The 27,235-nt window shown below is 45.7% G+C and overlaps 2 protein-coding genes across 5 annotated transcripts in view; both read left to right on the top strand.

Moving 5' to 3' along the window:
• Positions 1-10,903, top strand: part of DNAJC6 (DnaJ heat shock protein family (Hsp40) member C6) — a 43,590-nt gene extending 32,687 nt beyond the window's left edge. For 2 of the 4 annotated variants that reach the window (XM_038144510.1, XM_038144508.1), the window contains 8 exons: positions 148-603; positions 2,222-2,374; positions 3,142-3,210; positions 3,832-3,966; positions 5,659-5,916; positions 6,407-6,552; positions 7,566-7,742; positions 8,683-9,133. In XM_038144510.1, coding sequence (XP_038000438.1) covers positions 148-603; positions 2,222-2,374; positions 3,142-3,210; positions 3,832-3,966; positions 5,659-5,916; positions 6,407-6,552; positions 7,566-7,742; positions 8,683-8,784 — 1,496 coding nt within the window. In that variant the 3' untranslated portion in view covers positions 8,785-9,133. Of the gene's footprint in view, positions 1-147; positions 604-2,221; positions 2,375-3,141; positions 3,211-3,831; positions 3,967-5,658; positions 5,917-6,406; positions 6,553-7,565; positions 7,743-8,682 lie in introns of all 4 variants that reach the window. The other 2 variants (XM_038144507.1, XM_038144509.1) reach the window with 2 other exon arrangements.
• Positions 10,904-11,997: 1,094 nt separating this feature from the next.
• Positions 11,998-16,846, top strand: LEPROT. The gene is made up of 4 exons (XM_038144864.1): positions 11,998-12,079; positions 12,275-12,350; positions 13,087-13,273; positions 14,413-16,846. Exons 1-4 carry the CDS (start codon positions 12,064-12,066, stop codon positions 14,527-14,529), a joined length of 396 nt encoding a protein of 131 aa, XP_038000792.1. The 5' UTR covers positions 11,998-12,063; the 3' UTR covers positions 14,530-16,846.
• The last annotated feature ends 10,389 nt before the right edge of the window (positions 16,847-27,235 follow it).

The following is a 27,235-nucleotide window of genomic DNA, read 5'->3' as shown; positions in this document are numbered from 1 at the left end:
AGCTTTTATTTTAAAAAGCAAAATTATTTTAGCCAAATGCTGCTGTGCTATTCTCAGCTTTCTGTTCTGCTTGTAAGCTGATTTTTACGGGACCTTTGTGATGACCAAACTAACAGCTGCCTAATTTTATTTTCAATCATCATTTAGATCAGAAATCTGACAAAAGTAGCTCTCACCCCACCTCAGAGGATCGAGCAGCGTTGGTGCATGAGGAAAGCGAACAGTCAGATGACGAACTCTTGTCCCTTTCCAGTCAGCACAGTAATGCCAGTGGTGACAAGCCCCACGGGACACCCAAACACAGCAAAAAGCAGCAAGAGCCTCCAGCAGCACCTCCCCCTGAAGACGTGGACCTGCTGGGCCTGGATGGCAGCCCCATGAGCAAGAGCTTTCCCTCGCAGCCCAGCGCTGCCCCCTCTAACTCTGACCTGCTGAATGATTTGTTTGGGGTCGGAGGGCCGAGCTCCCAGAGCCCTGCTGGAGCTGCTGCTGCTGCTGCTGCTGAGGAGGTTTTCCACGTGGGGGCACCTGGATCTGTGCAGTCGACCCCGCGGCGCTCGGCAGCTTCGGCGTCCCCGTCCCCGTCCCCGAGGGTAGGAGAAGGTAACGGTGGCTTTAGTATAAAAATATAACAGCAATACTCCATAAATGACTCAGTAAAGTCACATTACACAACCAATATATCAGCAATAAGTGTTTGAGGAAGTTAACTCTTTTGAAACATTCATGTATCAAGGGAACAGAGCTAAAACTTTAAACAGTTTGATATTAATAACAATCATTATTTGTTTGCACTACCTCTAGAAGACAAAACCAGCAGAGACTGTAATGAAGAACAGAAGTTTTGATGAAATTGATAATATAATGAACTGCATCCCCCCCAGGGGCGAGACTTGGGCTTGGAGGATCCCTCTGGGGCATTTTGGCTACCTTCCTTTCATGTAGGAGATCCCAAGAGGCCCCAACCAACTCCTCTGCTCCAAGCTGGTGCATCCTCACCAAACCAGTCCCTACTGGAGCACAGCCTGGGGTTTGGAGGCTCCTCACACCAACAGCCACTGGAGAGCCTCCGTTTTGCTCTCATTGTGTGTCCAAGAGCGCACAGGAGTTTTACAAAAACTCCTCTGGGGGTTTAGGTAGACCTACAGCACCATGAATTGAATTCCTCCTTTAACTTAGGGGGTTTGGAGCTGTGAGAGGGATCCTGGACTAGGAAATAGAGAATTTCTGTCTCTTCCAAGTCCAGGCTGCAGGAGTGGTTGGATAGACATTAGGGAGAGGGATCTTTTGAAGGATGAAGCATAGCAAGTGCAGAGAGAGGAGAAGAACCCAAGTTTCAGTGGAAGAAATTGGTCACTTGTACCTGGAGAAGGTTTCTCTTGTTGTTGGCTCAGTCTGAGAGCTCTCACCCAGGGCAGGTTTTGCAGACACATCACACAAGAGGTGCAGCAACAGATTAGGAAAAGATTTAGGGATTTAGGAGCTCTGCAGAGCCAGAATCACACAGCTCCATTGTGCCAAGCCAGGAGAACAAGGATAAGAGCTTGGGAAATGAGTGAAGAGTAGTGACTGAGTAACATAAGCAATCAGTATTATCATTACCACAGTGCAGAGCAAGGGATTGTACCTTTCAGGATGCTTTTAACCTGAAATTTCTTGACAAGAATTGAGTGACTTCATAGGAGTTTCTTTTGGTTGAGTTTGTTGGGGTTTTACATGGAAGAGAAAAATGGAGTTTGAGAAGAACTGGGGTTTGTAATAAGTGATGTAGGAAAGATATCCATTCTTTTCTAAAGCTGTTTCTAGAAGTCCCTTTACCCCCAGCATGCCAGCCTAGCATCATCTTGAGAGGAAGCAGGAATGGCAGGAATTGCACCAGGGCAGCCACTCCAAGCTCCAGCTTGTCTTCCTCCCTCTCCTGGCAGTTGAAACTCCACCTGAAGTGCCTGAGTACTCTAACACTCACTTTGCCTGGCTCTAAATTCAGCCCCTCTTAGGAAACAAGAGATGGGGTCAGTTTGTTGCCATGGCCAGGCCATGGGGCTCTTTTGGTGCCCAGGATTTGGGATATTGATGCTCTCCAGTTGCTCCCCCACAGTCCCAGTCTGTCTCCTCTTTGCTACCTTCAGGTATCAGATTTCCTCCCCACAGCATTCCCTTACCCTGCAGCACATTCCTGCTGCAAGTTCATGATTTTGTTTCCTCAAATATGTTTTCACAGCCACTGCCTTTGATCCTTTTGGAAGCAGCCCCAAGCAAACTGGTCCAGACCTCCTGGGCTCCTTCCTTGGCTCATCAGCTGTCCCCGGGGATCCTTTCCTTCAAGCCACAAGAAGCCCTTCACCAACTGTGCACAGCGATCCCTTTCACATGGGTAAGAAAGGGGAGCCTCTTCCAGGGTGTTTAAAGAAATGTAAAATGTTCCTTTGAAATAGAAATGGAACCATTAAGTGCAAAGTGATGATTCCCTTAAAACGACTCTAAACCACAGAAACCCCACGAAACAGGAAAGAGCTTTTTGTCCCTGGACTTAAAAGTATATTCAGCATCTGAAGTGTGGTAGGATGAGCTGAGTTTTGATCAGGCCTTACACTTAATTAATAGGCTATTTATATAAATAAAAAAGAGGCCATGCAGAATGTCTGCCCACATATTCCTGTGGTTATGAGGTCTCCTTTGAAGCAAACTACCATTAATTGCACTAAACACAGCCATATTTAGAGAAAACACACATCCTTTGGTGATTTCAGTTGCAGGCACCAGCTTTCTTTAGCTCCAGTAGTAACCCTAACCAAATTCACAGCTGAATTTGACTGAAGAGAAGGAATTTTCTTCTATTTGTTTAAAGGTTCCATAATTTCCTCCTTCTCACCCCAAAATTTAATGTGTAACCCTGTGTGAAACACATTCAGCCATGGATTTGTTTGTGCCTGATCATCTAACACGTTCTCCTTGGGAGTATCTCCCTGGAAAGCTGGAAGGGATCTTAAAGATCCATCCAGTTGCAGCCCCCTGCCGTGGGGAGAAACTCCCATGTGAGGTTCTGGGACTTTGTGGAGTCCCAGTGGCTCCTGGTGGGCACTGGGCCATGCTGGTTTTGCTGGACTGCTTTGAGATACTGATATCAATCATTCTCCTTAGCTTCGAGCACTCCAACGGTTTCCATCCAACCAGATGTTTCCAGTGGTTGGGACTGGCCCAACAAAGCAGGTATGTGTCATAAAATTCAGGGTGGGTAGCAAAAAAACCCAAAACCTTTAGGGATGTCTAAGAGGGGAGAAGCAGAGGGAAAATGCTGCCAGTGACTGCAAAGAACAGCCTCCCTCTAAAGATTTCCGTGTTAAAAAAAATATCTGGGTTTGTTTCCTCAAGAGCCCAGAGCAGGACAGGTGAGGTGAGGGTGTCCAGGGGTTGTTTCATCCCATGTAGAGCCATGGGAAAAACCTGGGGAGCGCTGTGCATTCCCAGGATGCCACTCAATGATTGCATGGCTCTTTCTAATCTTGGGAGAGTGTGTATGGCCTCCCAGAGTTGCTTCCTGAAGGCTTCTAGTTCTTAAAATATATGCACATGTCACAATTCCTCTGGCAGTGCAGACAGTCTGGGAACATTCCTGCTGCTGTTCCTAATTGGGAGTGGGAGTGCAACAAGTCTGAGGCTGCTGAGGAACCTGACAATGGTACACTCAATTTTAACAGCAGTCTTCTAATATGTGGCTGAGCACTGGGGAAGAGCTGCACTCATATCAAACAGGAGGAAAAATGTCAAACAGAAGGAAAAATGTTCTTTTTCCTTTTATATACATATACTTTTTTTCATTTTCTTTTTAAGGTGGTCTAGGAATGGGAAGTAAGTCTGCTGCCACCAGTCCTACAGGATCCCTCCACAGCACTCCCACTCATCAGGCTAAACCCCAAACACTGGATCCATTTGCTGATCTGGGAAGCCTTGGAGCGAGTTTAGCAGGTTTGCATCCCTTATTAAAAAAAGGAAAATAATAAATTACCAGCATTCTTTTAGAGAAATAGGCTGAGCAGCCTGGTATGTGTGGGGCCTCTCAACCCACCTGCATGCCAGTGCTGCTGCCAGGCTTTCCCTTCTGCCTGATTCTCTGTAAACTCTCACAAATCCGTGCTTTTCCTGATCCCCGGTCAAAAAATGTGCTGGCAACGTGCAGGGAGCTCAGCAGGCTCCATGGATTGCAAAGCACAACCTCTGATAAGTCCAAACATGCTCTGGCTGAGGATGCTCTGTGTTCAAGTGCTGCTACAGGCCTGGGAGGAGAATTTGGCTCTGCAAAGCTGCTGGGGTTCTTGAGGAATTGCTTCCTTCTAGACTTGACTTGTTTTCCCGCTTTGTGAGAAAAGCTGTGGAATTGATCTGCCTCTAATTTGCAGTATTATCTAAAGATGGGGTATTTGCACCTGGCTACAAAGCTTGACTGCTTAGAAAAGCCTTTCCCCCTTGTTTTATGTAATAAAAAAATCAGCAAACCCTAAATTCCAATGTTTAAAACGTAGTTCTGAGAAATTATTGAAGCTTTCCTTAAAGCCCAGCATTGTCTGAGTGTGATAAACAGATTTTTCTTGCCTTTGGTGGTGCCCTCAGCTCTTTGGGAGCCCTTGTGGTTTGGTGTGATGTTTGTTTTCCCCTTTGCGTCAGTCCCAGCATGGGTCTGGAATTCGGTTTCCCAGTTCCCTCTGCTGGATTTCAGGCTGCTCTGCAGGAGCAAAATAAAAACCGTGCCAAGCCCCACGTCAGAGCCACCGAGGTCCTTTTAAAACACACATTCTGTAGGAGAGTGGTGGGGTTTAAAAACAAATGGCTTGGCATCCCCAGGATATTTAAGCACATTTTTGTTGGTCGTGAGTAAATCACAAGCACTTCATCCAGTTTCCATGACACATTTCTGAGCTGGGAGCTGAGTGTGGATGTCAGTGTGAAATAATAAAACATTGACACTGGGTTCCTCCCACAAACACAACCAGAGCCAGAGGAGCATCCCCTAAAGCAACGAGGGGCTGGGACACATCTCTGTGGATGGTTTTAATCAGGATTCCAACAGCACCAGCTTGGTGTTGGCACTGGCACAGGCTGCCCGAGAGCTTCCCCATCCCTGCAAGTGCTCAAGGCCAGGCTGGATGGGGCTCTGAGCAGCGTGGCCTAGTGCAGAGTGGAATGGAACTGGATGAGCTTTAAGGTCCCTCCCAACGTTAATCATTCTGTCACTCCGTGCTGCCACCATTCCCCCGCAGCTGTGGCTCCTTGTTAGCTGCATCCAGCTTTCCCTGTTCCCCCAGGCCACCTCCCATTCCTCAAACCCTCGCAGCCAGGTGCTGTCCTAGAATCAGCTCACAGAGCGATCTCGGGGCCAAAGCCATGCTGCAAACATCGGTGGCAGAGCTGAAAACAGAAGCCTGGGGGAATTCGCTTGGATCAATCCTGCTTTGTGAGAAAAGCCGTGGAACTGATCTGCCTCTAATTTGCAATATTATCTAAACGTGGGGTATTCGCACCTGGCTACAAAGCTTCACTGCTTAGAAAAGCCTTTCCCCCTTGCTTTATGCCGCAAAACACGCAGCAAACCCTCGATTCCAACGCCGGGAAGGCAGCTGGGGTTTGATCCCCACCGTGACTCCCTGCCGTCGCTCTCCGCAGGTGGCCCCTCGTTCGCCAGCAAGCCCACCACGCCGACGGGCATGGGCGGCGGCTTCCCCCCGTCGCCGCAGAAGCCGCCGGCGCAGCCCATGGCGGGCAGCGGGTGGCAGCAGGGCGCGGGCTACGGCTGGCAGGGGACGCAGCCCAAGGGCCAGCCCGGCGTGCCGCACGCCTCCCCCCAGAACAAGCCCAACTACAACGTGAGCTTCTCGGCCGCGGGGGCGCAGGGCGAGCGCGGGAAAGGCGCCGCTAACGTGGGTAAGAGCCTCGGAATGCAGCCTCCCAAGGGCTGGCTCCCTTTGGGTATCCCTTGGTTTGCAGCTTAGGGCTGAGCAAGTCAGCCACGGGGATTATTTGGTGCTTTATCCTGTCCTGGATTGCTGAACTCTGCTATTTAGGAAGTCCTGTATTCCAAGCGAGCTTCCAGAATAATTCTGGAGGTGCCCAAGGCCAGGCTGGATGGGGCTCGGAGCAACCTGGGACAGTGGAAGGTGTCCCTGCCATGGCAGGGGTTTGGAACTGGATAAACTTTAAGGTTCCTTCCAACACAAACCATTCTGGGATTGTATAATAATAACAACAACAACTTAAAAGTAACATTAAGTAACACCTTTCATGAGAACCTGCACGTTCATTAGCAGTGGGAGATTGTTAATGGGATTAACTAAAGAATGTATCTTATGTAGAAAGCCAGGGTTAAATGCACCCGTGCTATGATAATAATTTCAAATTTTCTCCCTTTTTGAAGATTCCAAGCCAAAAGTGTCTGCAGATTTCGAAGATTTATTATCTGGTCAAGGCTTTAATGCTCACAAGGACAAGAAGGGCCCCAAAACAATAGCTGAGATGAGAAAAGAAGAAATGGCAAAGGAGATGGACCCCGAAAAACTAAAAGTAAGCAAAATTCTTGGTGATATCCTCCCAGTCATTCTCAACATGTCCTCAACAGATTTAAAGCTCCAAGGTGACATTTCTGTCCTCAACCAGACCACATCAACAATGGCTTGCTCAGTGCCACTGTCTGGGCTGCTGCTCTTCCACAGCGCTCCAGCCCTGATTAGCAGGCGCAGCTAATTGAGCTAATCCTCTGCCTCATTAATCCTGCCTGCTTTGGAATTCTCTCATCTCTCCTCAATAAATTGCCAAACTGCAGATCTCGTAGGGAAGGGAAGGGAATTCAGTCTGTCCTGCTCTGTATGTGAAATATGAGACCACAGATTGGAATTACAGAAGGAGAGAGAACTCAGAGGAAAAGCTGCAGCAAAAGCCAAGCAAAATTCTAGAAAACAGAATGATCCTCTCAAAATGTCCTGGTTTTAGTCTTGTGGAAAGGTTTTAACCTTTGGGAGGTGACAGCAACCACGCTGAACACCACCATCAGCCACAACAGCTGGACAGAGGTCAGGCCGTGGAGTGGGCAGGAGTTTTCCCAGCTCCCATTTTTATCCCCACAAAAGCTGTCGAGTCACTGAAGCTCCCAGCTGATTTGGCCTTCCCAATACAATTCTCTTTGCTCTGATGCCTTTTTATTTCATTGGGGTATCTCAGCCTGGGACTGTAAAATCTATTTATGCTTTGGTTTTCACATTTACATTTTAGCTTAGCTGAGCTTAGTTTAGGAGTGCAATTAACCTTGCTAAGGAACCAGACAGTTAAACACTTAATTTTGGCTATTCCATCAAGCATTACTAAGTCAGTGTTTTTAGCAGGGATGTTGCTCAAAGTCTGTCTTAACTTTCAAGCAGCGATATAAAAATTACTGACAGTTAGGCAAAGGTTTTCTGAAGGTTTTCTAAAGCATGGAAAGAAATTTGAGATGCTCCTCGGGGTCACAGCTATTCAAGTGAAGAAACTTAGTGGAATATCTAAAGTGAGGCATAAATAGAGACTTGCACTCCTTCCTGCAGGTCCTGGAGTGGATCGAAGGCAAGGAGAGGAATATCAGGGCTCTGCTGTCCACCATGCACACGGTGCTGTGGGCAGGGGAGACCAAGTGGAAGCCCGTGAGTATGGCAGACCTGGTGACTCCAGAGCAGGTGAAGAAGGTGTACAGGCGGGCTGTGCTCGTCGTTCACCCCGACAAGGTAAGGCTGGGCTGCCTCCACCTCGGGGGGAAACCAAAATTGATTATAAAGTGTTGGATGGGATCGCTGATTTATTGCTGCAAACAGCTCCGTGCAGAGTGGGAGCTCAAGATTTCTGCCAGTTTCTGGAAGTTGAGAACCTTAAATTTATCCCTGGAAGCGTTCAAAGCCAGGCTGGAGCAACCTGGGACAGCAGAAGGTGTCCCTGCCTATGGAACCATTTAGGCTTTAAGGTCCCTCCCAGCCCAGAGCAGTCAGGGGTTTTGTAAAGCCACTGCCAGCCCCAAGGCTGTGCCTGGAACCTGCTGCTTCAAGCAGCAGAGATTCAGAGCTTTTGTCACCCTCACTCTGACTGTGGGCCATTCTGCTGCTGGACAGCAGTTCCTGCTAAAGGAGATCCAAATCAAACTCCTGCAAAGGGAACCATCTGGTTGTTTGGTTGCCCAGCTTGTGGCTCATGCCCTGGCTGCTGCCATTTGCTGACCAGGGAGTAACGAATCCAGCTGGGACACCCCGTGGGGAGGAGGAAGCGTCCACTTGGCAGGGAATGGAGGCCCTGGGAGTCTCAAGGCTTGGGAGGACGTGGGCTGCCTGAGGTTTGCAGGAATTCTGATTTCATCCAGGAACTGTGTCAGGTGGCAGCTCTTCCCCTTCCATGCAGGTAAAATTCCTCTCCCGATGCCAAGGTTATATTTATTATTTAGGAGGTGACATTTATTATGCCCATGGGACAGTGCTTTATCCCACTCTGGGGGTTGTCAGCTCTGAGGAGCAGCAAAGCCAAGAAATTCTTAAGGAAAGCAGCCCTCCAGAGTGGCTGATTTTTGTCAAGGAAAAAGTGAAAACTCCTGGAACTGCTTGGGAATGTGCTCGCGTGGCAGCTCTCGTGGTTGGCTTTGGGAGCTCTGATATCCCTCTTTTGTCTCTGTTTGTATTCCAGGCTACCGGGCAGCCGTATGAACAATATGCAAAGATGATATTTATGGAGCTGAACGATGCCTGGTCGGAATTTGAAAACCAAGGACAAAAACCCTTGTATTAGGTACTTTCTCAGCCTCCACTCCAGACCCGTGCTAGTGCTTATTTAGTCTCTTGTCACAAATGTCACAGATCAACCAAACTCTGGCTGGAAATTCAGAAGTTTCAGAAAACTGAGAGCCTAATACTTATCATGAAGAGCATGAGAAAGGTTTCCTAACACTTGTCTCCAGAATCCTGAGCTCAGAGGAACTCTGGCCACCTTGTTCGCCCCACCAGAGCCACAGGGTTACAGTTTCTGGTAACTTTTCTATTTTATTTTGGGTTCCAGTGGGACAAGAGAGAACACATACTGGGAAGAGGTGGAACTGTCTCCAACAAAGTGTAGCTGGTGAATTTCCTACCTTGTTTTTGTGAGGTGTGATATGGCAACGCTTCAGTTGAGTTCAACAGCTGCTGGTGAGGCCCAAACTTTGATGTCTGTTATTTTTTTCCTGGGTTTGGATCGAATTATCCACTTGAAGTGCTCAGCTGTGGTTTAGGCACACTCCTATCAGTCACCATTTGCTGCTTAATTGCTCATCTAGTGTAGTCTGGCTGAACAGAGCCAAAGCTGAATCCTGGGCTGGGTCAGTGTGGCAGCTGCTTTTGCACTAACGCTGTGCTTCACCTCACAGCCCCGCACTGAAACGTGCAGGCAGAATTCCTCCAAAAGCTTTGGAAAGCGAGCAACGAGTCCTTGGCTCGACAGCCCCTCGCTGGTTTGTCAAGCAGCAGTTTTGGGGGGAAGGGAGGGTGAATCCACCTTGTCCAAGTGAGGAACGAGCACGTGCTGCATTTCCCGTGGTTCTCCTCAGCAGCTTGAAACCATCAAAGAAACACCAACAACTCAAAATTTTCTGCTGGAAAGGTTTAGAAACTTCCCAGTCTCTAGGTAGCACTTCCCCTCCTGCGGATTCAGAACCTTTTCCAGCCCACTCGTATCACCTTTATGCCTTTATCAGCTCCAGAGCACTTGGCCAAGGCTCTCGGCAGGCTGAAACCTGCTGCAACTTCATTTTTCAGATCATGGTGTACGAGCTGTCGCACAGACGTCCACAGAGCAGGTCTGATCTCTGAGGTCACTCCAGTGCAAATTGATTAGCTTAAAAGTTTATATTGGACCAAAGCAGTGACATCACGAGGGAATCTCTCTGTTGCTGAAGCTGAAGCAGCTTTCCTAGTTCAAAAGCGAGTTGAAATTCAAAGTTCACCCCAAATCCTGGCGTTCTTTTGCAGAGTAACTAAAGCTAGCAGTTTATTTACCAACACCTATCCGTGTTTGAGGGATACTCAGTAGACGGGCAGGAAATAATGTGTATTTACTGCCTCAGGAACAGGTTGCCATCGGATGCGAGTCTTTAAGGCTGGTGGTTTTTCAAGACAATCCACTACTTGTTGCACTTACATTTTCAAGTGGCAAAGCTATTACTGCAAAGACAGCGTGTCAAAGTACATGGCTTTCTGTATAAAACTCATCCTTTTGTTGTACTGGTCCATTATTTACTGCCATTAACTGAAAATGTGAAACCAACACATAGGTCTCCTTTTATATAAAAGACCTTAAGATAATAGTAACAAACTGGATGTTATTTATTAATGTTTTGATCCAGTATGTGCTCGTCTTATTTAAAGAGATAACTGGAATGTGAATCATGTTCCTGTGATTTGTTGGTTTATTGTTTCTCATTCACATTTGTAGATATTGTGACCTATGCCTATATAATAAAAAGGATCTCATTACTATAACGTACTTTTTTTTAATGATGAAAACCTCATTAGCTTTGTATCGAGTTTGTCACGGCACATGACTCTGGATACTCATCCATTCACAAAACACCAATCCACCATTAAACTTTACCAAAAAAAAAAAAAAAATCCAACCCTCTACCCCACTTAAGCTTTGATTACTTCCATCCCTAATGTTTTTATGGATGCATGAAAGTATTAGGACGTATGTATATCCAAATAGTTAACTGAAAAAAAATCCATTCTTGTCATATCTGGTAGTGACAGAGGTTATCAATGTTCAGGTTTACTGTTTGACTAAATTATTGTAATTTTTGTAAATACGGTATATACTCGATGAAATTGTGACTGGTCTAAAACATTTGTATATACATTAAAAAGCTCAAATTAACAAATTCAGGTATCTTTTGTGCTTCTGACCACGAGATTCAAGTCCCACACCTCCTGTGCGAGGGGTGGTGAGCCCTGGCTGGGTCGGTTTTGTCACTGTCATTATCCACAGGTTGGCATTCCAGGTGCTTTTCCCAAATTATTTGGAAACAACTTGGCATTGCTGTTCTCAGGCTCCTGCCTTCAGAGACCCACAGCCAAACAACCCAAATTTTTCAAGTTTTTTGGGAAGCATTTGTTGGATTAAGCCTGTTTTAATAAGCCCTCTGGCTCAAAATAATTTAAAATAATGAAAAATGGGGAAAAAATATGGAGCAGGGTACATAAAAAGAGAAGAGCTGAGGAGGGAGGTGTATGAAGAAAAGCTCCCGGAGGGGGGTCATGGAAAAGGTTGTGCAAAATCGCCCTCTAAAAGGCTTTTCTTGGGAGAAAAATACTGTTATTGGGTCAAAAGGCTGGTTTTGGGGCAAAAATGCTGTCCTTGGGGCAAAAAGGTTCGTCTTGGGACAAAAAGACCATTCTTAGGGCAAAAGTCCAATCGCTGAATTAATAAGGCTGTTCTTGGGTAAAAAGGACATTCTTGGGGCAAAAAGGTTTCTCTTGGGTCAAAAATGGAAGCTCGAATGTGTCATCTCAAAAATTCCAAGGCTTGAAAAACACGGCTTTAAAAGAAGCTGTGCCTTTCTTCGTGTGGATTAGCAGAAGGGTGGATGATGTAGGTCCTGAGGTGGCCCTGCTTGAGGCAAACGGGCGGCCGGCTCCATGTTTTGGGGTGAAAACACAGCTTTTCAGGGGTACCCACAAAACGGCAGCGCCTGAGGGGCGGGGGCTCTTCAGAGCGGTGTTTACGGATTCAAATCCACACAAACACCCATTTGCGCACAAATACACTTTTCTTGCGCACTGATACGAATGTAACGCACACACATACACATTTCTTACCCTCATACAAGGGTTATACACGAAAACAAACCCCTTTTTTGCGAGGTTAAACCCCACCCGGGGCCGTCCCCTCAGGACGCCCCGCCCCCTGCCGCGAGCGGGGGCGTGGCAGGAAAAGGCACTGCCGCTCAACGCCCGCCCTTTTAAAGGCTCGGTCACGTGACGCGCGGGAAAGGGGCGGGGCCAGAGGGCGGAAGTCGCGCGGTGCCGACGGAGCCCGGACATGGCGGGCGTGAAAGGTACCGGGGGCTGCCTCCCCTCATGAGGGAGCGCGCCCCGGGCGGCGCCTCCCGCGGGGGCGGGCGGCCGGGAATGGCGGGGAGGGGCGCCCGGCACCGGGGGAGGTGGTGCCCGGCCCTCGCCGAGGGATGCCCGGCCCGCGGTGAGGCGGGAGGGGTGCCCGGTGCCTCACCGGCCGCCCTGTGCCGTTGCAGCTCTCGTGGCCCTGTCGTTCAGCGGAGCCATCGGGCTGACGTTCCTCATGCTGGGCTGCGCCCTGGAGTACTACGGGTGAGCGGGCCGGCGCCCTTGGCAAAGCTTCTCCCGGTTGGAAGCCATTAATTGAGGCGTTTGTAATTTAAGGGAGCTCTTGGGCTCCTCTGCAGCCCCCGCTCCCGGGCTCTTGGCACGTGGCGCTTTGTTGTGATTAGACAGCCCTTCCTAAGGCGGTATTTGCATTTACATTGAAATGAAAACGCTGCAAACAGCTCTGCGCTGCCTCGGGGAAAGCGGTGCCACCTTGCTTTTTAATCTCACACGAACGTTTTCCTTAGTTTCCTGTTTCTTTGAGCAGTCGTCCTCCCACAAGTTTCCATTTGGGATGTCCCCACCCATGGCAGGGGCTGGAGCTGGGTGAGCTTTGGGTTCTCTCCCAGCCCGAACCGTTCTGTAATTCCGTGATTCTGGGGCTGGAAAACACTTTAAAAACTCCCAGGAGGCTCGTGAGAGCTCTGGCAGAGAGGAGATGTGAGGGTGTGCCTGCTTCATCCCTGTGGTTTGGGAAAGCCGCTCCTGTCCTGCTCCAGTGCATTCCCTGCTCCCTCTGTGCTCAGAGCTGAATCAGCAAAATGATTCAAAAGTAAAATAAATCAACCCTTGCTCGTGTGAGAGGCTGCGTGCTGCTGTGTCAGAGCAGGGAGAACGAGGTGGAATTGCCCCATTTTGGGTGGACTATTCTAGGAGGAGTTTTGCACCAGCTTGTAGCACCTCTTTTAACCGATGGCACGTTTCTTTTCCCCCTCCCCAGTGTGTACTGGCCCCTGTTTGTGCTGATATTTTACTTCATCTGCCCCATTCCCCACTTCATTGCCAAGAGGGTGGGTGATGACAGCGATGCAGCCAGCAGTGCCTGCAGGGAGCTGGCCTATTTCTTCACCACAGGGATTGTTGTCTCTGCCTTTGGATTTCCCATCATCCTTGCACGGGTGGAAGCAGTAAGTCCTTGCTGATTTTTCTTCTCAGACCCCACTTGCTGGGTATCCTCTTCAATCCTGCTTTTATTTCATTACTCTGCTGCCTCCAGGTGAACATAAACCACTCAAATTTGCCTTTTTGAGCTGAAAAAAAAAGAACTCACATGACTGAAAAGTTTTTAGCTGGTTTTTTTTCCCCCTCCAGCCTTGTTTTGGCCCAACACAAGATAATATCTCCTCCTGCACCTCGTGCCTCTCTGTCTCATGACCCTTTGCATCACTTCTTGCTCCAGCTTCCTTATTTTTCTCTTGGAATTTCTGCTTTCTCCGTTTAGGATGCTGCAAACTTGGGGAGTGTTAGGAGTTAAAAGATAAAAGGCCAAGCTTCCAGAGCTGCCCTGGTGCCTCTCAAAGCATTTCCCAAGCTTTGGACCCTCCAAAACCTGAGGAAACTCTGCCTAAATTCTTTCCTCTTTGCTTTCTGAACTGCTCCCCAGCGGTGAGATTTTGGTCACATTTGAAAGGCAAAGAATTCCCCCTGTCCCAGTGATTTTCTGGGTCCTGTTGGTTTTTCTCTTTGCTTTCACTCCTTTAAGCTTTGTGTGCTTGCTCTGAGTTTATTTGCAACGCCCAATTCCCCTGATATTTTTATTTTGGGGTTGGGGCAGAACCACCACGAGAGGGAACTCTCAGTCATGTGTTTTAAGAGTAAACGTTCCTTGTTTAAGTAAATTATTTCTGCAGCTCATGAATAAGAAAAAAAAGCTGTTTACTTTTAAACCCACATTTTCCATGCCTGTTAGTTCTTTTAAAAGGAAAGATCTTTTGGTTTTGTTGCTTGGCAATGAAAGGAGAGCACTAATTTCACCAGATTTCTCTCTGATTTAGGTGTGTTTTAAGGATTTGGAAGGCAAGTCATCATTTTCTTCTAAATCCTAGCAGTAGCTTGGCTGAAGTGTTTATTAGTGATGCAAGTGGCTGCTAATTGAATAATTAGTCACACAAATTGAATTATTTATTGTTTGCCTGTTCTGCTTTTAGCACCTTTCTGTAGTATTTTGATTTTTTTTTAGTGTTTTAGCTGATCTAATGCCTAGAAATGACTGTCCTGAGCACCTTTTCCAAGAACTGCTCTGATTGTTCCATTTCTTGCATTTCAGATCAAGTGGGGAGCCTGTGGCCTGGTGCTGGCTGGCAATGCAGTCATTTTCCTCACCATTTTAGGCTTTTTCCTTGTGTTTGGCAGAGGAGATGACTTCAGCTGGGAGCAGTGGTAGGAGCTCGCTGCGGTGCTGGGGATTTTCACTGTCCCACAGCTTTTTCCCCCTGTTCTGTGTGTAGGGATACTCCAATGTGTGTGGTGTGTTCTAACATTCACCTGGCTTTACCTTGTCGTGTAATAATTTGCTTTTTGAAATGCACTTCAGCCAAAGGGACGGTGCTGACAGCTGGCTGGAAGAAGTCACTGAAACGGGGAATCACCAGGAATTTATCCTTGGAGAAGTTTACAAAACAGAAGCAGTTTTACCCATTTTGCACTGTGTTTGCATTGGTTTTTGGTTTATTGCAGTGCCACTGGTCACCACTCCTGCTGGGTTTTTAACCATGTCATCAAAGAATCATAGGCAGATTATCCTGATTGGGATTGTTCAGCTTGATCAACCTTTCTGCTTTAATTCAGATCAGTTATTGTGGCATTTGCATCTCATTAATTGCTATTTGAGAAAAATTGTCATTTTTCTTAGTGGTAATAAAGCCAAATGTAAATGATGCCAACTCTTACTGCCTGAGGAAAAAAAGAAAACAACCCTGGTTAAAAACCCTTCCACTTATGTTTGCTTCAAGATCATTTTCTTCCCCACAAAGAGTTTTTCTGTCCCTATTTAGATAAAAATTGTGGCTGTATTTGGGGAATAACATATTCTAATGCATCTTAAAGCTGACATGACTTCTCTGAAGGTTCACAAAAGGAGAAACTACCCTCAGGACACTTAAAATCACAGTTTAGTGTTCAACTCTTGTGTTTTTATGGGTGTGAGTTGCAAGGAATGGAGTGTTCTGCTGGGTAGGATTTCTTATTTCCTCCTTGCTTCTAAAACACCCTTCTTCAGCTCCTGTTTTTTGTCTGGAAGAAGGTTATTATTGCATAAAACACTATATTTTAATAGCATTATCCTAGTAAACATTTGCATAATCACACTTAAGAAAATACAGTTTTATTACTTTAGTTGTGTAAGAATAGAGGGAATGGTCAGTAATTAATTACTGCTGATAGAGGAATTAACATTAAAGGACAGTTTTATTTCTGAATGTTAATGCTCCATCCAAGACATGGCAGGAAAAACTTACAAAAATCCTGGGAATAACAAATGGTCTGAGTGTCTTCTTCCTGCTTTTGATGAAATCTGATGGAGCTGGGGAAATGACTTGTTTTAGTCATTTTAGTGATAAACCAAATTTTTCAGATGAAACATCATTTCCATGTTTAAACCCTGCTGGGATTTTAAAGAAGATGCCTTTTTTTCCCTATACAGAGGCATTTTTCACTCAATAATGGTGTAAAACAGTGAAATAAAACCCAGTCAGTGCCTGATGATAAATTCCTAATGCCATTGCTAAAATTCCATTTAGCTCCTCTTGGATTGGGGCTGGATTCTGGCAGGCTTTCACTCCATTTATGTACCAAAGGCTGAGATAGAAATCTACAAAACTCCTCAATTACTGATGGAGCTTTGGGGAGGAAAACCAGCTGAGATTGAATTTTTCCTGAAAATAAATCACTCTGTAGCGTGTGACGGGAACAGTGAACAAGGACAATCCAAAGGGACCAGGAGGACCAGAAAATGCTGGTTTAAATTGCTTTTTGCCAAATTCTTCCATTGTACTGTATCCCCTTCGGGCTGTGGTTGGTGGGCACCTCATGGGTGGTGAGTGGAGAGGGTCAATGCTTTTTTTATTATTATTTTTATTATTTGTATTATTATTTGGAAGTAGCTACGTGCACTAATCCCTAATGTGAATTTCATGCAGTTTTCACATGGACTTTACATTTAACGTTTAAAATTGTGTTGAGACCGTGGAGATCTTCCTTAACCTCTGTAAAGTAAATTTTCTTTGTTATCAAATATGCTAAAAATAATCTTTCAGTGGGGTTTTTTCTCCAGAGCTTCACTCCCACTGCGCTCTGATGGTCTGTGCTGGGAATTGTGTCCCGTCCCTCCCGTGGGAATTGATTGTGGTTTCTCTGGAGTGGTTTTCCTGTGTGGAAGTGAACGCTGTGTATCCAAAGTGCCTTAATTTCCACACGAGGCTGATTTTTGTGGCTGCACCTCCGTGGCAAGATCAGTGTTCCGTAATCAGCTGGCAATGTGGAGCTGCGTTTCCCAAAGCTTCCTTGCCAGCTAATCCTGTTTCCTGTCACGGGGAGCACGGTGCAGCTTTTGTACCTTTTGTAAACAGTTTTTTATGATTGCCATGTCCCTGAGATCATCAAGTATTAAAACGTGGACATTCAAATATATTCTACTTTTCTTTCCAAGTTGCCTACTAAAAGTGACTTTTGGAATTGTCTAATAAACATATCCGATGCTTAAACATTTGTCTGTCTTTAAACTTCAAGAGGTGACAAGACAGGTGTGAGGGGGAAGGTAACACGTGTCCAGTGCTGCTTTCCTGGTGGGGAATGGACAATTCCAGGAGCCATGGGAGTGGAATTCATGTAGGATGTGTGGGAAAGGTAAAGGATCATCACTTATCTCTTGTGTACCTGGTGAATTTGGGAGGGTTTTAAAGCATTCCATAAAAAAGGTGGGATGTAAGGTAGGGCTTGAGCTTTTCCCTTTGTTCCAGGGAGTGGGGATAAAATCCCTTCTCTGGCAGCAGGGCAGGCATGCAGAGGGCAGCAGAGCTCTCCTTCTCTTCCAGGTCACTTCTCCTGGTATTAAGGTGATGAAAGCATTAAAGTGGGGAATTCTGATCTCCCCAGAGCTTGGGAGAATGGAGTTACTGAATCCCCCACGGTGAGCAGGAGTTTGTGGTGTCTGCTTGGGAGAGCTGGAGCTTTCTGCTGCCAGCAGTGCCCTGAGAGCAGGGCTTTGGAGGAGGTGAGGGTGGGTCAGAGAGCTGCTGGCTGTGCACAGGGAGGGTTGGGAAGGCTGTTCACCTTTGGCAGGGTCCCTTCAGCTCCAGGCTTGGTCCTGAGCTCCCTTTTTTAACCTGGGGCTGGGTTTGGGGGTCTGCGTGGGGTAACTGTGATTTCCTATCCCTCCCAGCCCTGTTCAGCTGTTTTTCTTCAGTCACTCCCTGTCACATCCACTGGGTTGGATTTAAAGAACCAGCCCAGGGGGTGCTGGTCCCAGCCTGGCACTGGTTTTGTGGGTTCTTCAATCCTCTCAGAAGCTGCTAACCTTCCTGAGCAGTTGTTATGACCTTGGGAAACTTCCTAAAACCTTCGAACAGCCTTTAATCCCACAAAACGAGTGTAAGCTTGTTAACACCGGGGTGATCCAAACAGTGTCCTGGTAAAACACATATCAAATTGTGGTGACAAACTGCAAATGGTGGAAAGCTCTAGAATGAGTTTTACAGCCCCGATCTCAGTTCTTAACACAGCAGGACTTTTCAGATCCTCCTCTGTTTGCTCTGCAGGGATTGTTTTGGGCTCTTGAGAAAGGATGGACAGACTGTCTCATTAGGCTGGATGCTCACCAGGTACTAATGAGCCATTGATTTGTTTAAGTGGCCCCTGCAAACACAGGACCGGTTCCTACTGCAGGGCTGTCCAGGGGAAATCTGATAAAATGGGTGAGGAAGCACTGGCTGCTGAATTGGGATCAAACTTTAAAGATCAGCTGGAGACATTTTCTCAAAAGGCCTGTTCTGTATTTGTCTTGTTTTATTGCTTTGCTTTTGCCCTTTATTTTGAGGCTTGGTTCAGCTGTTTCTGAGTTATATTAAAAATGGGTTACAGGTGTTGATTCCCCATGAGCAGTATTTATTTTTTAAAATGGAATTATTACTTCCTGTAGAATACTTCTGGATTGTAACAAATATTCTGGATATTCATCTTTCCAATGGACAGCTTGGTCCCTGCTTCCTGTCCCACCCTGGTCTGCCTGTGCAGGAGATTCCACACTTGGAGTTCCTTCTGGCCACCTCTGCTGGGGACACCACAGGGATCATAAAACACCCCTTTTTTCCCTCAGGAAATTCCTAGGGAACAGATGGAAGATTGTTTTCCAAGTGAGACTCAATCCATGGCTTTCTTTAATACAGTCATTTAGATGTAGTCAACATAAACTGTGCAGAATGGCACATAATGTTGATAATAAATACACGTAATGTTAATAGTAAATACATGATAATTATCATAATAATCATACATTATAATTATCATAGTGGTTATACATGATAAAAGCCTTCCTGTTGCAGTTTTGCATTCAGGGAAGACTTCTGTGAAATGATGAGAAGAGGAATTTCAAATCAGCCCAGGTGTTGGCCTCTGAACCCCTAAGATTTTTTAGCTCTTTGCCTGCCCCCAGCCGAACTGGTGGAAATTCCCTGCTGGAAACTGCCTGTGTTACAGTGTTACGTATTTTCAGTTGCACATTTTCTTGAGGAATGCTGAGAAAAGGAATTTCTCACTGTTGAGGAGTTGAAAAAAACAAAGCAGAAATCCTATTCAGGCTGGAGTTTTATATTATTTGAAACTCTTAAAAGGAGAATAATCCTGAGGTACAAACAGCAATGTTGGTGTCTCTGGTAGGTCCAGGGGGTCATTTCAGGTTATCAATCCATTTGAATTTTGATTTGTCACTGCTTGGAGCCTCGCTGTCCAATTCCCTGCCTGTGCTGCTTTCCTTTCTTGGTGCATGGCAGTAAATGGCACATACTGCCTGGGTGCTTTTGGTTTTTCGGGGATCTGGGGACAAGTTCAAGGGTGTTTATAAAGTGCCTTTGAAAGCAGCGCTTGGACTAAGAGGATTGAGGGTGACATTTGTATGTCTTGCTTACCCTCTGTTGGGACTGTTTAATCTGGGGCTGGCATTTTGCTGCTCTGCTGTTTCCCACTATAACAGGAGCCTTTGTTCCCAGTTCTCCATCTTTAAGGGGGAAAAAAAACCCAAACCCTTTCCAGCACCCAGAAACAAAGGCTGCGATAGTTGTCACTTTCTGGCTGCTGATCAAACTGTCCCTGGGGAAGTTGGTGGGAATTTGGGATCAGGAGGGATGAAAGCCTGACCCAGCTGGGTTGGTGACCCCTTTAATGTGAGTGGGAGTCACTGTCCCTTGGCTGAGGGGCTGGGATTTCTGGCTGTGCCTCACAGCAGTGCGGTGTTGGATCCACAGATCCCTGCCTTGGACACAGGGAGAGGATTTACCAGCTTGTCCTTGTTCCTGGGAACACAGCTGAGTGTCACCCTGCGGGGCAGGTTTTTGTCACCAAATAAATGATGTCTTAAACAGCTCCAGGCTGATAAAACCATTTCCCATATAAAAACCCCCAAAGAAAACTCTGCTCAATTTTAACAGATTAAGAAATGCAGAATATTTCTCCTGCATACGGGAATAAATTTTATCTTTGAAATCAGATTATACGAACTAATTTAGCCAGTCCAGAGTATGCTGGGTTTCCTTTCCATTCCTTTAAAGATTGCATTCCAAACAAATATTTTGCTGCTTAATTAAAATCTACAGCAGAAAATGAGTTTTCATGGATCTCTTAAGAGCCAGCCAGTCCTTAGACACAATTTCCAAATGCCCAGCTTTTGTCTGGGAGTCTCAGAGCTGAGGAATGTGGAAAGTTAATTAGGATGCAGCCAATCTCCTCAATTAGGATTGGGATTATTCACCTCCCTTTGGACACCTGAGGAGGATCACAGGTATCTCTGTTCCTCTGCTCTTTCACGGGGGGTTGATTTGTCATATTTGGAAGGTTTTTAATGTCAGAACAATTTTTATGAAATACAAACCTTTCATCACTGCTACTGATCTTGGAAAAGAAATGTGTTTGTGTTACTGTGTGATGGTTTGAGATGGTTGCTCAAACTTTGTGGGCTGTGAGGTATTTTTAAAGTGTGGCCTTTGGTTTGGTGTGAAAAATTGCCCAATTAACTTTATTTTAGTCTCATCTTGCTGATGCAGTGATGCTTCTGACAAGTGATGGAAGTCACGGTGAATGACAGCACCGCTCCCTTTTCCTTTAGCGATGGGAAGAATTAAAACAGAAATAAAGCCAGTTTGGGGGGATCATTTCCCAGTAGATCCCAAACTTTTGGATTCTTTGCAGAATTTTAAGTAAATCAAAGGGCAAAACCAGTTTTCTGCCACCTGTCTGACAGTGAAGTGCTTTTATTGCCCACGACTCTTCAGTTTTGTGTGAGGTGCTCCGAGTTCCTGCAATAATTATATTTTCTGCTCTGTAATGGGCAGGTAATGAGGTAAACTCATTCTGAGGGTCAGTCAACACCTGATTTCCTGTAGCACTTTTAGTAATCTCGTTAAATGAATAGTAGCTAACTTTTAAATGGCAGTAATAGGCCATTCCTTAGGGCTGTGTTTTTATTTGGAGACTGAGCGTGGCAAGCAGGATTGAGGCTGGTTTGGTCCCATTTAAACCTCAAAACTCCTGCTCCAAAATGAAACCTATTGAAATTAGTGTTATGAATCAAGTTTAATAGTCAATTTTATCTCTTGTTAACCCAAGTACAAAGAAATAGCAGCGGTGGTGTGGAGGGAAAGAGCTGATGTTGAACTGGGCTGATTCAGGGGTGTTCAGATATCCTGCAGCCAGCTCCAGGATGGAATTAAATAAATAAATTAAATAAATGTGACCTTTCTGAAGGGAAAACCTGTCTGCACTGAATAATCAAATCAGATTTGTGTTTGACAGCCTTCAAGGGAGACCTTTTGCCACAAATACCTGATCAATAAGGGAGAGTTCGGAGGTGTAGAGCGTCTCTCAAAGTCCAGAAATGACATTTTAAATGTGCCGGGCCTGGGCTGTGAGTGGAGACTGGAGTGGGTTGTGGGTTTGAATGTTCTGCTCTTGCCTGGTGTGGTCTGAGCAGCTCTGGGTGTGGAGTTCCTGTCTGATTCCTTTGGAATTCTGCCTTTTGGAGAGCTCCTTGCCAAGTGTGGGAGAGCTGATCCCTGCCCATTCCCACTCCTCCAGCCCCAGCAGTGCCTCGGCCTCTCCCTCCTGCAGGAGCACCTGGCAAAGGCTGCTGCTGATGCCTCATGTTTGGCTTTTCTATTTTCAGGTTCTGTGCTGCTTCAGTGTGTGGGTCTGAGCTTCACATTGGGGATGGTGAGCTCTGCACAGAGCAGGGACACAAAACAATTCCTGCTCCAGCTGGGCACCAAGGACAAATGATCCAAAGCTCAGCCCAGGAGCACAAACAGCGTGGGCTGCAGAGAGGAAAACAAGCAGGGTGGGAGTGCCTGGGCTAAAGCTGGAACGGGACAATGAACTGCAAGGTGCAAATGGAGCAGAGCTGAGCCAAGGCAGAGACCCCGGGAGCGCTCGTGCATTTTGGGACCATTTGGGTTCATCTTGGGGGCAGCCCTGGCTGGGCTCTGGTGCTGCCCAAGGTGGATCCATGGAGGAGATGCTTTGAATAAATCCCTGCTTTATTCTGGGACTCTGCCCAGCCCCTGCTCCAGGGCAGCCTGCACGAGGCATCAGTGATGCTGCCTGAGGGAACATTCCCGTGTGGAATTCCTGAGGGAAAGGCACACAGAGCACCCCTCTCCATGGGCCAGCTTCTCCCAGCCTGCACCAGAGGCACCAAAAACTGGCAATGGCTGTTCCAGGCTCTGCTGATCCCATTTTTCTCCCAGAACCAGGAAATTGTTGTCCCAGGCAATGCTGCTCCCACTTTTCTCCCAAATAAAGAGGCAACAACTTCAGAATCCAGCATCCAAGTGTTCCCACCATCCCATAAATCTGAGGGCACAGCCTCCCAGTGCCTCTCACAGAGATTTGACCCCTTTTTGGTGGGACTCTGTGTCCCTGACCCTTTCCCTGCTGTCACAATTCCAGGATCATCCCTTCACTCGCACTTCCTCTGTGCCAGCACTATCTGGACACATCATTCCCACCCCAGAAGGATCCATCTGCTTCTTGTTCTTGCCTCTTCCCATATCTTCCCTTCCTAGCCCAGTTTTCCTGTTTTCCCACCATACACTCAATATCCCTATGTTTTTTCCCCTCATGCAATTCCTTCTCACCTATTATTATCTGGAAAATAAGCAGAAAATCAACATCTCAGCAGATGGATCCAGCCATTCCACACTCCAACTAAACAGGGATGAAATGCTGCAAGATTTTGGACACTGAAACCCAAATCTTCCAAGGATTTACCCAAAAATTAGTGTCCAAACCTGTGCTTAGTAGGAGCTAAAAATTGGACCCTATGCCAGCACTTCCCTTGATGTTTAGGTGAAATAATCTGATTTTTGAGAATAATGCAGCAATAAGAGCCATGAAAGATGTGTGAGGTTGTCCCTTATTTAGGAAGGTTTTTATGTCTTTTGGGATGAGAGGTATGTGAGGTTGTCCCTTATTTAGGAATGTTTTTATGTCTTTTGGGATGGTGGAACAAGGTGGGGGAGGATCCTTGTACCCATTTTCAAACTTCTCCTGCTCTAATGAAAAAATGGTGGCATTAAAAAAAAAACAACTTTAGGGCCTCTTGCAACCCTTCCATGATTTTCCTTTATTGTGGGCATGAGAAGATGGGGTTTCTATTTCATGTTGGATGAAACTCATCACTGAGATATAAACATTTCAGTAAAATCTTCTCTCCCTAGCCAAAACCATAAAAGTGGCCTCAGTTTGGATTAAACCACCCATTTGATATTTTTTTTTCTGAGCCTATGACTATCACAAACTCAATTTTTGGACAGATTTAGAAACATTAAAATTGATAAAAAGCCTAGATTTTTTTTTTTTTTTATGAAGGCATTTATTCAAAATACCTTCCCCTTTTCTGCAGCATTTCTGTCTGTGCCAGCTCGGTGCTGTGAATTCCTGGTCTCTGTGTGAGCTCCCACTTGAGAACCCGGATTGGTGCCAGCTTTTCTGAAGTGCTGCTGGAAATAGATCCCCACCACCCCCTGAGGGAAAAAGTCGTGGTGTTTACTTTCTCCTCCCCGAGATGGAGCTGAGTGTGTCATCCTGGCAGGGGCTGTGGGGATAACAGACCAAACAATGCTTTGGGATCAAAGTAAATCCTGATTTTTTCATGGCTGTGACATCAGCAAAGCTGGCTTTACATGGCCAGCAGTGTTTGGGTTGTGCCACAGTCCCATCCATGCACGTTTTCACTAAAAGCTGATTTCAAATGATGCTCATCGGGAAGAAAAATAGGAGTAAAAATAGAAAAATAGGAGTAAAATCCAGTCAAGCTGTTGGAGAGGTGTCCTTCACTCTTCCTGTTATCCTCTTTATTTTCAGGTGCTCATTCCTGTTAAGGACATGCACGACTGAAAAGTCTTTTTAGGGGAATTGAGAAGCCTGGGTGCCTTCATTTCCTCACCCAAAGAGGGTCACATTTTGCTGTGGAAATGTTGTGGTGCTGTTGAGTGAAAGCAGAGTTGGACCAGGGAAACGTCATGGAGGAACAGAAAAGCAAAATTTGTCCTATTTGATGGAATTGTAGGATCCTGGAAGAGTTTGGCTTGGAAAGGACCTTAAAGCCCATCCCATTCCCATGGCAGGGACACCTCCCACTGTCCCAGGCTGCTCCAAGAGTCCAGCCTGGCCTTGGACCCTTCCAGGGATCCAGCATGGATTTCCCCAGGCTGCAGTTCCCTTTTTATGCAATCCTGCAATTATGTTCCCTTGTTCTCCCTGGCACCAGGAGCGCTGTTCCCCCTCACAGGGCTTAGTCACTGCAAAGCCAAACCAGCTCAAATATATCCTCATTTCCAAGCTGCGAAGGAAAATACTCCGAAAAAAGGAAATTATTTATTAGAAAACAGCTTTGCCATGTAAAATATCGGCGTGAAGCACAAAGGTGAGCAGAGCAGATTGGTTTTCTGTACCTCAGAGGCAGCATGAGCACAACCTCTGATGTAAATGTTACTATAGTAACAGTGGTTTTATTTAAAAGCCCATTAAATAGACATATCAAAGACATCCAGCCTGTCAAAATGAAAGTTAAACTGCACAGCCTGCTGCTTCCAGGACCACTTTTTTTTTGGCCAAACTTGTATATTTTGTTGCAATTTTCCCCTTGAATGCACTCAGGATCCTCTTTTTGCTAAATGACACCGTGGCTCTTGGGAAATAAGCTGCACTAATGGTGACAGCACTAATTACCTGGGACCTCTTGTGCAGCCATGTGAAGGCTTAAAAAGGGATGGAAATTTGCTGTAGATCATTCCCTTCTGCCTCCCTCAAAAGCTCGTTCCTGACAGAGCTTAAATATTAAAAATAAAGAATACATTATGAAAAATTACCTATTCATCAGCTGTTCCACAGGTTCGGCTGAACTTCCCTTGGGAAGCCAAGGGTGTTTGGTGCCACTTGGTTTTCCTCCCTTTTTCCCTTCTTCCCTCTCCAGGAGCAGCTGCTGTGGCTCTGCCCCTCCTGGCCCGGTGTCAGTTCTGCCTCTCAAACCATGCTTTGATTATAAAGTAATTACAGATTTGCAGAGATGAAGAGTCATATCTTGTGACTATCACGGGGTTTATGAGTTCTGTGCTCATATTTTTAATTTTGGAGACTTCCCTGTGCTTGCTGTGGTGTAAACTCCTGGTGTTCTTTGCCTAAAAGATGAATAGTTTGGACAAGGGATGGAGGGACAGGAAAAGAGGGAATGGCTTCACCCTGAAAGTAGGTTTGGATTGGATATTGCAAAGGAATTCCTGGCTGGGAGGGGGGCAGGCCCTGGAATAGAATTCCCAGAGCAGCTGGGGCTGCCCTGGATCCCTGGCAGTGCCCAAGGCCGGGCTGGAGCAGCCTGGGACAGGAAGGTGTCCCTGCCCATGGGATGGGATTTAAGGTGCCTCCCACCCCAAACCCAGCCTGGCATCTCTGCTCCTCCTCAGAGAATCGATGTGGATGGAAAACCAGGCAGGAGGTTATTGACTCAGGAGAGCTGAGCAGGGGATTAGGAATTTTTCTTTGTAAGAGATCAGGGAATTATTATGATCTGCCACACAGAGGCTCTGTGACTGTATCCAGCATAATTGGTGGAAGGAATTGCTTTAATGTCACATTTTTAAAATAAATAAACCCTCAAGGCTGAAGTTCTGTTCTGTTGGAGAACAGTTCTGTGTTTCTTGCTCACACGTAGATTCAAAGCATGCACATAGGTCACTGAAATCTTCTCATGTGCTTTGCAAAACCACTCGGGGCTTGGTATTTTATGGTATTTTGTTGTTTTTCAACATGAAACTCACTGAAAAGCTTCTGGCCTCTTGTTGTTTTTATAATGCTTTGAGGGAGAAAATCTGAGGTGAAACGTGGAGGCTGAGGGGAAAAAAAACATTTCCTTGTTTGTATTTATAATAAAAGCCTCTCCAAAAGTTGTTCTGGTTCCACAAACAGAGGAGGCCCTGAGCAGAGGGGATGCTGTGCTGAGGCTGGAGAACATCCTGCATTTCCAGATCCTGGGGAATAAAGCACAGAGAAACTGAAAATCCTGGAGTCAGAAAGGCCCTGGCAAAATGGAAACTCGCTCAGACGTGAAGAGAAACAACACAACAGGCGTGAAAACATTTGAGCAGCAAGATGTCAAATCATAATAAAATATTAATTTATAATAATAATAATAATAAAATAAAGTAGTGGAATCCCAGAATCATTTAAGTTGGAAAAGCCCTCCAGGGCCAGCGAGATCTGATCCCACCTTGTCCCCAGCCCAGAGCTCTGAGTGCCCCCTCCAGGAATTGCTGGGACACCCCCAGGGATGGGGACTCCAAACCTCCCTGGGCAGCCCCTGCCTAGGCCTGACTTTATCTAAAAATGCAATCACAAACATCCAACAAAAAAAAAAAACCCTTATATTTCTATAGTTATAAGTAAAAATATACCTTAAATAAATAAAAACTACATAAATAAAATAATAAAAATGTAAAATATGTTATGTAAAATAACATTTTAAAATTATAAAAATATAAAAACATATGTACAAATATATGTATTTATATATATAAATATATAAAATATAAATAATATATAAACAATATTTTTGTTTTATTAATTTTAAATATCCACAATACAATAAAAGTAAATAAAAATAATAAATTTTTAAAAACCAAAATAAATTCTCTAACAACTATTAGTTAAAAAAATTATATATTAACTTATAACAAAAAAACTTATAACTACTCTTAAACTACAACCAAATACTCCTCTAAAATCTCATCACCTCTAAAACTGATATTTATCTGAACAAATGTCCTTTCCATGAGGAAATTCCTGCTGGTCCAGCCTGAGCCCCCTGCCCTGTCCTGTTCCCTGATCCCAGCTGGTCCCAGATCCTGTCGGGGATCAGCCTCAGAGGCCCCCAGGAAAGCCGGTCTGTAAAAGAAGGACAGAATGAACTGGAATTGAAGTTTACACAAAGGATGATCAGGGTGAAACCACAGCGTAACGCACGTCAAAGGCCTCTGAAAGGAGGAATCACCTTGTGTCTTCCTCAAGAGGATTAAGCTCAAGGAAGTTCTAGTTTGGGTGTTACAGGGGGAAAAAACCTTCAAAAAATTTCCACTACTGGAGACTTTGTAGGGGATTTTTTTTTCCCCTGGTTGGCTGAACAGCAGTGGCACATGGGGAAGTGAAAGAAAACTCTGTCAAATGTTTGTCTCAAGATATTCTAAATAAAAGGATTTTCTAGTGGCAGCTTTTGACAGCTTTTGCTTATGCTGTGAAAGTCTGGGATGCGAAAGCCTCAGTGGCTTCCTAACCTCAGCCACGGGTTGTATTTAGTCAGATTTCCCAAACTGCCATACTAGAATCAGGAAATGTTT

This window comes from Motacilla alba, chromosome 8 (assembly GCF_015832195.1).
Source record: "Motacilla alba alba isolate MOTALB_02 chromosome 8, Motacilla_alba_V1.0_pri, whole genome shotgun sequence".
Lineage (NCBI taxonomy): Eukaryota > Metazoa > Chordata > Aves > Passeriformes > Motacillidae > Motacilla > Motacilla alba.
Note: the sequence above shows the minus strand (reverse complement) of the source record. Positions and strands in the feature narration are given on the sequence as shown.